Raw genomic sequence first — 12,727 nt, 5'->3', positions numbered from 1 at the left:
TGTCATGCTATAATCTTGACGAGCACAGAATTTGTCTGAGCTGGACTTTGTTTTCCATAGTTCCTTGCTCAGTAGATATTTCAAGGACGAATGAAAGCTCTTACAACCCCTCTTCACTGTCAGTAAAGCTATGCTTTAGATGGTGGACAATCTAAAGTAAAGTCCACTCATGTTTCACCTCTCTTTCCAGAAACAGTGACCAAAGCCCATAATATACCTGGGAATCTGGGCCAGGGGGAAACAGTTGCCGTTTTCTCTGCCCTTTTTGGGAGACTCAGCCTGATCCCTCCACTTTCCTTCACAAAGTATCTCTGAATCAGTTTCCCCTGCCCACGCCATCCTTTAATATGTTCCTGGGAAGTCAAATCTCCCACAAAACCCCTCCATTAAGTTTAGAGTGCAGAGCACCCCAACCCCCACATACAAAAGCCATTTTGAGTACAAACTCACTGTCCAAATGACCATCTCTAACAGACAGCCTGCTCTTCCTCTTGCCTTCAACTAAGTGGACACAATTTTTGTCTTCTATGAAATAAATTACTGTTGAGTGGTTATGAGGATTGTATCTTGGAAAACTCACTTTAAGGACATCTTGAGAGGAGATGCTAAAATGGGGCTAAATGGATTTTTCAAGAATGTTTTCATCAGGAAATGTACTTGCCTCCTTTTATTGAGACACAGCCAATTGTCTTCTTACATTCTGTTAAACTAATCAGTTTCTATGCTGTTGTTAGCAAAGACAAAAGAATGTACACCAGAAAAAAGGACAATGGCAGAGACAGGAAGGCACTAAATCTTTTCCCTGGGCATCCTATGTGCAATTCAAGGTATCTTTCTTCTCAGTCATATATAAAGCTGTATCCTGCACTTCAAAATGCCAGGAGCACAAAGTTGTTTCTATTTGCCGATTTTGCAAAGGAATTTGGAAAATCTAACTTAGGCAATTCAAGCATCTGCTCATTTATCTCAGGCCCAAGAACCCATCTCTACTGCTGTCTTTGTGTCTGGAATCCTTCTGCAGGACTTTCTGTAGGTTTAGTAATAAACTCTCTGCCCATCTTTACCTCTCAAGCATTAAGGGGAAACATTTCTTGGAAATTCTTGGACAGCAATTAAAAGAGCAGGCATTCTCTCTACCACCATTTTCTGAGGAAATTTTAGAAAGTACTCTAGTCTCTCATATTAACTTTGATTCATTCACATTCAATATTATCATGTTAATCCCACAAGGATGAGCAATAAGTTCTCAGTCTCAATATTGTTGTTGATTTAATGATTATTAAAGTAAATTCTTCCAGGTCTCCTTTTTACAGTTGCATATATGTGATCTGGTACTTGCAGGCTGCAGCATCCTCCAGGCCATTCCAAAATAATCAACATGTGAATAGGTTTTCCAGGAAAGGCTTAAGATAGTTTGTAGTCTTGCCCTTCAGTGTGATATTGAAAAGTTCACAAATTAGAGTTAAAGGGATCAAAATGCTGCAGCTTTAAAGTCCAGTGCCACCAGACCCAGAAATTTCAGTCCACAGTTTGTAGGGAAATTTATATTTGAAGAGTGAGTGAAAACACTTTAGACAAAGAAAAGCAGATGGACTTCACAACTCAGTCTAGACTCTTGGGAGTCTGACTCTGGACAAGATTATTTTTAGCAAGGCAGAGAGGGATACTGGGATCTCCAGGTTAAAAGTAACAGTATGTAAAAAAACTTGAATGAAAAGGCAAAAATAAATAAAAAAGTAAAATTTATAATTTTTTTTCACACACACACAAAAATCCCCCACATCTTCTTAATCCTGTACTCTATTGGAGTCGGGTCAGGAGACACGGATTGGGTTATCCAAGAGCATTTCCCCACCAGGAACCTGAGCATTAAGCATTAGTTATAAACAGGACCTGTGCAACAGACTGGCTTTTTCATCTCTTTCCTGGCTAAGGAATAGCCAAATCCCCAAATGATTCAGACTTCTGGTTAATTTCTTTGCAGCCCATGCCCTAAGAGGATTTCCCTTATTATGGTTAATGACTTCTCAAGAGTGGTTTTCCTGTGCAAAATCTCCAACTGTTTTTGAGGGTTATGGATTTTATTCCAAAGAATCCTATTCCTAAGAATCTGCTTCAGTCTTTACATCTTTATCCACCTAAACTCAGATAGCTGTTTCATTTCCTTGAGGTATTAGGCCTGCTCTGTTATTTTCTTTGGTCTCGATTTCTTTATCTTTGATAGCTTGTTTCAATAATAGCCCCTGATTGGCTCGTGCCTCCCTGTAATCCTGTCCTGGGGTATCCCATCCCCTATTGACGCTGGTCTTGGTTATATGAACTGCTTTAGCCAATAGGACAATAGGAAACCCAACTCAATCAGAAACTTTAAATGTGTTTGCAGATGGTGGTTTCACGCTCTCCTGATGCTTTCTTTGTTGAGACAGTCTCACTTTGTCGCCCAAGCTGGAGTGCAGTGGTGCAATCTCAGCTCACTGCAAACTTTGCCTCCTGGGTTCAAGAGATTTCCTGGCCTCAGCCTCCTGAGTAGCTGGGACTACAGTTGTGCACCACCATGCCCAGCTAAGTTTTGTATTTTTAGTAGAGGCAGGGTTTCACCATGTTGGCCAGGCTTTTCTTGAACTCCTGATCTTAAGTGATCTGCCCGCCTCGACCTTCCAGAGTGCTGGGATTACAGGTTTCAACCAACAAACCCAGCCTGGGATGGTTTGTTATATAGCTAAAGCCAACTGATACATTACTTAAAATTGGAGGTAATAGTATCTACCAATTTCATAGGGCTGTTAGTGTGGATTAAACAAATTAACAGTGCCTGACACATAGAAGGTGTAAATGTAAGTTTTCGTTATTGTTATTATCTGTGTGATTTGAAGGCTACACACCTTCGGCTGATTCAGCTGTAGGTTAAGAGCGGAGCTTTCACAGGTGTCTACCAGTAAGATCTTTCTAACTTCACTGTGTTGTGAGTTTAGGGTGTCCCAGCTTGACTCAAGGTAAGCTTCCCTCCAGAATCACAGAGGGAGGAAGTCTAGTTAGTTGTCAGCCAGGCCACTGGCGTTTAGTAATAGTGTGTCTCTGGGCGTCTCTTGCAGTTACAATTCCCTTCGTCAGGAGAAATGCTTAGAAATCCCATCAAAAAAATAAACTAAAACATCCTTAAATGCTTAAGGAGCAATTATGTATACTGCATTTGTTAGGAAATATTTCTGCCAACCTTTCAGACCACAGTGACAATGGCTTATCAGTAGGGTTTTATCTACCAGACCCTTTTAGACTCATTCACTTTCCAGAAATACTGTTTCTCTGAAAATATATTTCCTTTGGTAATAGAATGGGGTTCCCATTCCTCTCCCCTGAAGGCACAGGAGCATACCTGTAACATCTCACTTTTCTATTTTCTCTTTAAGTCAAATTGGGTAAAGCAGAAGCTCCCGGGTGGGCATTCATAATACAGCTGGAGATCAGGCAAATTGCTTATTTCCTCATCTATAAACAGTGATCTCTAAGGTCTCTTCCAGCTTTGAAATTTGATTTCTCAGAGTATTCTGCATATGTTATATAGGAGATCATGTGACTGGAGACACCTGGAGAAAGTCTAAAAGCTTTTTATAAATCACCAAGCAGCAGAAGAGAACCTGGTTCACTTAACAGCGACAGTGGCAGTGTGTGTTTACAGAAAGCATCTCACCATAAGTTGGAATATTTTGGCTGGGTGCTTAGGGTATGCAGAACTACAAAGTGTGTGTATAAGGAAGGGTGTGTGTGAGTGGCTGTTGGGGCCTTGGGAGTTGCAGGGGGGATGGTTTTCTTCTTTACTTTTATCCCAGTTGCTTCTCTCCAGTTGGGTAGATTATTAAACAACAACAACAAAATTGTTTCCCATATTTATAACCTTTTTCTTAACTTGTTTTAATGACAATATTCACCATGAGTAATTATGTATCATATATATACATTATTCATATAGACACGTTTCAATCTGTTTGATGCAAGGTAAAGTTCATGTTGTCTGAATAATAAATCATAGAAAGAACTTTTAGCAGCTACTCACTCCAACCTTGGTAGTTTTGCAAATGAAAAAAACTGAGCTTCAGAGTGATTAATCATTTTTCTGAAGATAACTAGGCTGGGCACGGTGGCTCATGCCTGTAATCCCAGCACTTTGGGAGGCTGAGGTGGGCAGATCGCTTGAGCCCAGGTGTTCAGGACCAGCCTGGGCAACATGATGAAACCTTGTCTCTACAAAAAATACAAAAAATTAGCTGGGCGCAGTGATGCTCACCTGGAGTCCCAGCAACTTGGGAGGCTAAGGCAGGAGAATCGCTTGAGCCCAGGGAGGGGGACTGAGGGGAGGATGTTATAGTGAGCCAAGATCGCACCACTGCACTCCAGCCTGGGTAGGAGGAGTGAAATCCTGTCTCAAAGGAAAAATAAATAAATAAATAACTAGTCAATGACCAAGGGAGAGCTAGAACCCTGGCCTTCTGACAACTAACTCAAGCCAGTGTCTATTCTTTTTGGGTTGTTCTCATCTGCTGGAGTCAGTCACAGCCAGTGAACATTTTTTGAGCCTCTGCTAACACCAAGTATTTTCTAAATAACCAGGCAAGGCCTCTGCCCTGGAGGAGCTTGGAGGCCTGGGAGTGAGTCAGCCATGAAAACAAAGTCAATTTGTTACGCTAGTCCCTTATGCATACATTGAAACACTTCTGGGGCAACTTTACTATCTACAACTAGAGTCTCTTTAATATTGTAAATTGTTGTAGCTGTTTTTAGTTTGTATTTTTGTTGTTTATACATGGATAATATACTGAAGAATTCTTCTAGACTATGTAAAGATAAGGCAAGAATAACAACTGTTGCCCAAATTAAACTTAGTGATAGGCTTATTTAGGGTGTTAAAGCTCCCAGTACCACATATTTGCTATTTTTTTTTTTCCTGTCATCACAGGGGAAAGAGAGGTGAGGGCTCTCTGTGGCATCATGCCTATTTAATCTAAAAGAACAACCATTTACAGACATATGAGGAATTTTTTTTCTTTCCAGGATCGTCATTACAGTTCAAAAGATTTTGCTGTTTTATATTCAACCTCAATTCTGGCTGAAAAAGGACAATTTGTTTCTTTTCAAATATTGTAAATGTTTTTCAAGATGGATTTAAAATATGTTGACTTCTTTTAAATTATGCAGTTTTTCCCTACAACTTCATAAGTAAATTCAGGATCAGCACTCACAGTCCCAATGCCACGGGAAGATTAAAGAAATAACAATTTATACAGATGCCCACACTCCCCTTCAATATGCATGTTGGAAAGCAGGTTTAAATATAATTTGACAGGACATAGGCATGGGCAAGGACTTCATGTCTAAAACACCAAAAGCAACGGCAGCAAAAGCCAAAATTGACAAATGGGATCTAATTAAACTAAAGAGCTTCTGCACAGCAAAAGAAACTACCATCAGAGTGAACAGGCAACCTACAGAATGGGAGAAAATTTTTGCAATCTACTCATCTGACAAAGGGCTAATATCCAGAATCTACAAAGAACTCAAACAAATATACAAGAAAAAAACAAACAACCCCATCAAAAAGTGGGCAAAGGATATGAACAGACATTTCTCAAAAGAAGACATTCATACAGCCAACAGACATATGAAAAAATGCTCATCATCACTGGCCATCAGAGAAATGCAAATCAAAACCACAATGAGATACCATCTCACACCAGTTAGAATGGCAATCATTAAAAAGTCAGGAAACAACAGGTGCTGGAGAGGATGCGGAGAAATAGGAACACTTTTACGCTGTTGGTGGGACTGTAAACTAGTTCAACCATTGTGGAAAACAGTGTGGCAATTCCTCAAGGATCTAGAACTAGAAATACCATTTGACCCAGCCATCCCATTACTGGATATATACCCAAAGGATTATAAATCATGCTGCTATAAAGACACATGCACACGTATGTTTATTGCGGCACTATTCACAATAGCAAAGACTTGAAATCAACCCAAATGTCCATCAGTGACAGACTGGATTAAGAAAATGTGGCACATATACACCATGGAATACTATGCAGCCATAAAAAGGGATGAGTTTGTGTCCTTTGTAGGGACATGGATGCAGTTGGAAACCATCATTCTCAGCAAACTATCACAAGAACAGAAAATCAAACACCACATGTTCTCACTCATAGGTGGGAATTGAACAATGAGATCACTTGGACACAGGAAGAGGAACATCACACACCAGGGCCTATTGTGGGGAGGGGGGAGTGGGGACGGATAGCATTAGGAGATATACCTAATGTAAATGATGAGTTAATGGGTGCAGCACACCAACATGGCACATATATACACATGTAACAAACCTGCATGTTGTGCACATGTACCCTAGAACTTCAAGTATAATAAAACAAACAAACAATAAATAAATAAATATAATTTAAACATAAATACAAATGATTCCCTTTATGAAAGTCACTATGGTTTCCATTTGAAATTACCCAAGTTTTAGAGCTGTCCCGCTGGCAAGCGGCTCTACAGGAATTACCACGGACACTGCTGCTTGATAAATATCTTGCTTTCTATTTTGCTTTGGCTCTAAATGCCAAATATAGAAATCATGTCATTTTCAGTTTCCTTTAAGAAATGGACCCTTGATTGTCATTAAGAGTCCACTGGAGGTTACCGTCTGGAATCCTGCACCCACCCACAAGTGAGAAAGAAAAAATATTTTGAAAACAATTCTGAAAGAAAAATAAGAGGTGGAAAAGCTTAAGTACCAGACATTCACACTTCATCATTCCTAGTACAACGGTGACTGGACTACTTGCCTGGTCCCAGACACAGTGTTCAGCACCGGGGAGATGAAGTGGTGAGCCCCCACCTGTTCTGAGCAGGTGAAGGAAGACAGACAATTAAATGAGCAATTGCAATGGCATGTGGTTAAGTCTCACTGTCAGGCAGAGCTTCCCTAGCTGCATGATAGAACCATCGAAGGGGTGACTAAGTATAAACCTCTGGGGATAAAGTCCAGCTTTGCAGCATTACGAACATGACACAGGTAATCTACCATGCAGTAAATGTGGAGAAGCCCTGGGGAGGGTAAATGCAGGATGCTATGTGACCATATGGTAGGGCAGTGACTCTCCATCCTTAGCCGGCATCAGAATAACCTGTAGGCTTCTTCAGTACAAACTGCTGGCCTCCACCATCAGGGTTTCATAGGTCTAGGGAGGTAGGAAGTAAAAATATGCATTTCTAGCAAATGCCTGGGGGATACTGATGTTGCTGGTCCCAGGACCATACTCTGAGAACCACTGTGGTAGGAATAATGATCCCACTTCAGGGAAGTGAAGTGAGTTTCCCAGAGGAAGTGATGTTCAAGGTAAACTGCAAAGGCTGAGTTGGGATTAGGAAGGTGTGTGAGAATATATGAGTGTTTAAGAGTGTGTGTGGTGTCGGTGGACAAGAGAAGCTGGAAGCAAATGTTTTACACAGACAGGAAAGCTGAGCAAGGGCCTGGAAGGAGATCTGAGGAGCTGAATGAATGTTCGGCCTAGCTGGCTTCAGCTAGGTCATGGTGGCAGCATAGTCCCACTGAGGAATTTGGGTTACCTTTTAATGGTGAAGTGGGCATAGGATGTGATTAGATTTGTGTTTTTGTAAATCTGCTGGGATTACATTGTTGAGAATGGGTTGTGCTGAAGTTGGGCAAAACTGGAGAAAGTCTAGTCAAGAAGCTTCTGCAGTTTTCAAGTTAAAAATATGATAGTTTCCACATGGATGGTAGCCATAGGGAAGGAAAGAAATGGACAGATTCCAGAGGTATGCGAGACAGAGTAAACAGGATTTGGTGGTTGATTTAAGGTAGAAGAGGGAGGAAATCAGAGTGAAAGCTGGATATCTGGGTTTGGCTACTGGGTGTTAGTGGTGCCTTTTCCACAGGTGTTAGTGAGAAGTGGTAGGGGATTACACATTGCGACACGCTAAGACTTTCAAACAGAATCATTCAGAAGATAGGTGGATGTATGGGACTGGAGTACAGTGGGAGCTGGAGATGAATTTGGGAACTTACAGCATTGACATGGCAGCTGAAGATAAAATAAAATCCAGGGGGCCTACAGAATGAGCAAGGAGACAGAGAAAAATGGAAGAAAGCATGGAGCCATGAGTTTCTTGGGTTTTGGAGATATTTTTGTGGCTGAAGTTGAGACCATCATGTTCATTGTAGGGTAAATGATTGCTATTCAGTCACATGTCTTAGAAATGTGGTTGGATAAGATAAATGTAAGAGAGGGATTTTCTTATGGGTGTCTATGAGGGTCTATGTATAGATGACACGAGATTGCTTCCTCTTCTTACATCTACGAGAGGGGCTCTTAATTTTCTTTCCTTCCAGGTGGCTCGAGAAGAGCTCTGCAGTTTACTACAAAGAGGCCAAGTGAGGATGACCACTGGGAGAGCGGAGAGACTACATTACCTTGAAGAAATTTGTGGTTCTCAAATGCTGAACTCTAAATGTGTCATCTAATCTAAGGGTATGATGTCTGCCCTTGATTGCTAGGAAAACACTAGAGTTCTAGGGTAAGACATTGGATGAAGCGAGGTGGGGATGCCTCTATGTTTTTCCATCCTTATGCGATTGCAGTATTTACATTTACAGGACACTGTTTTTTATTTGGCTTGGACCAGTACCTATATCAAGAGAGGACATAGGATTTAAAAAAGAAAAACAAAGTTCTACCCTCAGGGATCTTATTTAATAAGGATGTAATGTAACATTTTAAAATCAAGACTCTCTGAAACAGTACATAATGTAGTTGCAAACAATGTAGTTTGATATTAATGGTATGTAAATGAGTTAATATGGAATAAATAAGCACATAAAAACAAGCCACAAAACCCCACCCTACCTATTTTTCTAGCATTTAGACAACACGGTAGTGCTTTCATTTTCTTCCAGAAAAGGACAGTGGCACCTGAAACGCTGTCACCATCCCCTCTCTGACACACATAAACCCCATGCACAATTCCTATGGTGGTTCCTGGCCTTCCCGTTATCCCCGCAGCCCCGCGGGGCTTTTTGAAATGCTCAGAGCGGTGCACGCTGGCGTGTGCTGCTGCCACCTAGAGGGCAAGTGTGAGAATGGAGCCTCCCCTTCTGTGTTTATGAACCCACACACAGAACTACAGAAGTAACCAATCTTTCTGTGTTTTAATCTCTTCCTTATTTTTTTTTCTTACCTCCTCTCATTTTTTTTGTTCTTTCATTTTCTTCACCCCCCCCTTTTTTTTTGCGGGGTGGAGGGATGTGCAAACATTTTTCACAACGTTACAAACTCAAAATGTTACCATCTAAAAAATGTCTTTTCTAGAGGCATCAGTGGTTTAATACTGTTTCCTGCGGGGGTGTGAGGATGGTTCTCACTGTTTTACCACTACGATTTGGGCTGGATAAGGTATGAAAACTTGCAGGGCGCAGTGAGAAACAGAACCGGGTCCTTTCACACATGAAAATAATATTTTATAAACATTGTGCTTTCTAAGTGGCCTATCCATTATGAGAATATGCCTTTCTGATTTTGAAACATTTTTCTTTGCAGACTTCACAATCAAACTTCACATGGCTAAAATGTCAAACCATGGTGCTAACCCACTCTATCAAACTGTATAGTACTAACTAAAGAGCTATAACGCATTCTCTACTAGAATGCCATCTCCTTCATGCTTTAAAGGAGAGATGACTAGAGTGAATTAAATAAAATGAGAAACGCTTCATTTTTACAGCCATTTGCCTTTTCAGGTCCGGCAGAACTTGATCCTCATTCAGCTTCCGAAAAGCCCAAAGTGGTGTTTGCCATTTGTATGTAACTGCCACTAAGTTTTATATGGATTTGATGAATTTCACATCTCAGCTTGGGACTACATATAGTTAATGGTTTTTAATCAGAGTATTAATCAATAACATGATTAGGGAAGAATCAATAGCAAATACTAGCTTTTCTAGTGTATCATACATGATGAAGGCCTAACCCGGGGAGCGACTGCCTATCCACCTCTCAGAATTGCCTTTAGGATCCAAGAGAGTAAGAAAGAAGAAGATGTGCTCTTACCATTGTCATTGCCTTGCTTGATTTCCTCCGCTGTTCGATCTATCAATACATACAAAGACCAAACCACACAGGTGATCGCAATTATGTGGAATGTGACAGAGCAGAATATTTTCCTCCTTTCACTTGTGGTCATCTGTAGTTTCTCCCACTGCAATCAGAAACCAAGGACACAAAACTGAATTGCAAACTAGGAAATTTTTCTCCCCTTTTATTTCCCAGACATAGATCATGAATGGAAGAAAAACAGTAATTATCTTCAATTTCAGATGACTCTATAATATTCAAATAAGTCTTCACATTTAGAGAGATATGAAATTATAACCTAGAGAGTTACATATAGCTTAAATTCATATGTGTGTGTGTGTGTGTGTGTGTGTGTGTACATAAATATATGTATTTTTTTTGAGACAAGGTCTCACTCTGTCATCCAGGCTAGAGTGCAGTGGCACAATCTCCGTTCACTGCAACCTCTGCCTCCCAGGCTCAAGAGAACCTCCTGCCTCAGCCCCCAGAGTAGCTGGGACTATGGGTATGTACCACCATGCCTGGCTAATTTTCGTACGTGTTTGTAGATATGGAGGTCTCACCATGTAGCCTAGGCTAGTCTCAAACTCCTGGGCTCAAGTGATCTACCCACCTTGTCCTCCCAAAGTACTGGGATTATAGGCGTGAGTCACTGTGCCCGGACTAACTTAAATATATATTAATTTGCAAACAAAAATAATTTCCTATTCTCCAAATGAATTACATCAAGTCATTTCTGTTTTGCAAGCCTATAGTTTCCTCCTCTGTACCAAGAATGAGATAGCTTTAATATTGAAAAATTAAAAAATTTCTTTTCAGGATTCACTTCCTTGTGGTACTAGGTTATATGTAGTAATAGGTAACACTGTCTTCTTGGATTATCACACAACTGGACATAGTGTTACATTCTTGAATATATAAATTTAGTTAAGTATTTGAATGGCTGAATGATATCTGCAAGAGAAAGTCAACATTTTCTGTTCACAACTACTCTAGAAAAACAAATTTTATCACTTAGGTGACACAAGAAAATCTGCTGAAGCCTCTTTTAGAGCAACCTTACTTGCTGCTACCGTAAGTGTTGTAACTACTGTGGTGACCGCTGTCCTTTAGTCACACTCCTGAGAAAGTTGAGGGCTGCTCCCTCAGTCTGGGAGAGGAATAAGGCCACAAGTTTTATTGAAGTTATGGTCTATATAAGGGAATATCTCTCATATTTACTTTGAAGAAATAGCCTCTCAAAATATATTTTAATGTCTTTGTAGCTACAATATCACTTCATTATTATGTTAGGAATTGTAGTTTTATTTTTCTTTGCATTTTTTTTCCATAAAAAATTACAGTAATGTTATTAGAAGTAAGCTGACATGCCAAGCTTTTAATAATCTAGGATTCTTTATGTTATTATGCCCTCACTAAAGCAAAATCTTTAGAACTTCAGAAGACCCCATTCCTTTCCCACCCGACCATCACATATGTAGAATTCAATGCGCAACTCAAAAACAAGATGGTGTACGTTGCGGTACATAAAATGCTGCCTCTGCCACCAGCTTTGAGATGTGGATAAAATCACACACTCTCTCTGGGCCTCACTGCCTCATCTTCATGAGGAGCAGATTTTGACGAGGCTGTGACAGAGAGGTGGAGAAGAGAATAACCATTCTTCACTTCTTTTGTTAACAAACTAATTTCAGTAGGGTTGGCATTGTGCCCAGCTTAAAGCTGCCTTTCCAACCTTTCTTGGCACAGGTGGACGTTGATTATTTTCCAGCAATGAGCTGTGAGCCGATATCTAGTGGGACATTAAGTTTTTGCCTTTTTAATGTAGGTATTGTCCTTTGATCCTTTCTTTCATTTTCTGCTCTTTGCTAACTGGAATTCATAATTAAGTGGGAGAGTGTCAACAGTCATCTTGCAACCTTGAGGAAAAGTCTTGAGAATTGGAGATTTCTCAGCCCAATCAGCAGCTTGCCTTTGGACATCCTGTTGTCTTCCTGATTAAGCCATTATTTCCCAGGTCTCTGCCACTTGCCGTCAAATGCAATTATTGGTGAAAGAATTAAATAGATACTTCCTAGCTTCTCTTCCAGTCTAAGGAGTAAGAGCCTATAATTTCATTTGTAAGAGAGCAAAATACTTGAATTCTGACCTTGATGCTCTAGAGCAGTTTAAACATTTTAGAGAAAGATATATTTTCTTTACAAACACTATCCCTTCCTCTCCTTCTACTGGCCAGTCCTCACAACATTTTCCTTGCAGGAGTTTGCTAATTACAAATTCATACTTTATCTTGTACTTTGTTTTTTATCAAACTATATTTATGTATTATTCCAAGTATAACAATGGGTAAATATTAATAATGTGATTAGGGAATAAACAGATGTTTCAATTTAGACTCTATTTTGAATTAATCAATCTTGAACTGAGGAGATTTTAATGTTGTTTTATCAAAACCTCATATCATATCTGTGCAAGATTGATTTTTTAAAAATCCTGTTTTAGCTTTGGTTTATTGTAATATTAATCTGAATAACACATATAATCATAGAATATTATTATTAGGCAATAGCATTTTGCAATTTAAT

At 39.9% G+C, this 12,727-nt stretch overlaps 1 protein-coding gene across 2 annotated transcripts in view; it reads right to left on the bottom strand.

The window, feature by feature from the left end:
• Positions 1-12,727, bottom strand: part of MARCHF1 (membrane associated ring-CH-type finger 1) — a 90,421-nt gene that overhangs the window by 12,731 nt on the left and 64,963 nt on the right. For both annotated transcript variants that reach the window (XM_017873944.1, XM_017873945.1), the window contains one exon: positions 10,119-10,266. In XM_017873944.1, coding sequence (XP_017729433.1) covers positions 10,119-10,266 — 148 coding nt within the window. The remainder of the gene's footprint in view (positions 1-10,118; positions 10,267-12,727) is intronic.

Source organism: Rhinopithecus bieti, unplaced genomic scaffold, assembly GCF_001698545.2.
Source record: "Rhinopithecus bieti isolate Rb0 unplaced genomic scaffold, ASM169854v2 scaffold_5260, whole genome shotgun sequence".
NCBI lineage: Eukaryota > Metazoa > Chordata > Mammalia > Primates > Cercopithecidae > Rhinopithecus > Rhinopithecus bieti.
This window is presented reverse-complemented; position numbering and strand designations above follow the sequence as displayed.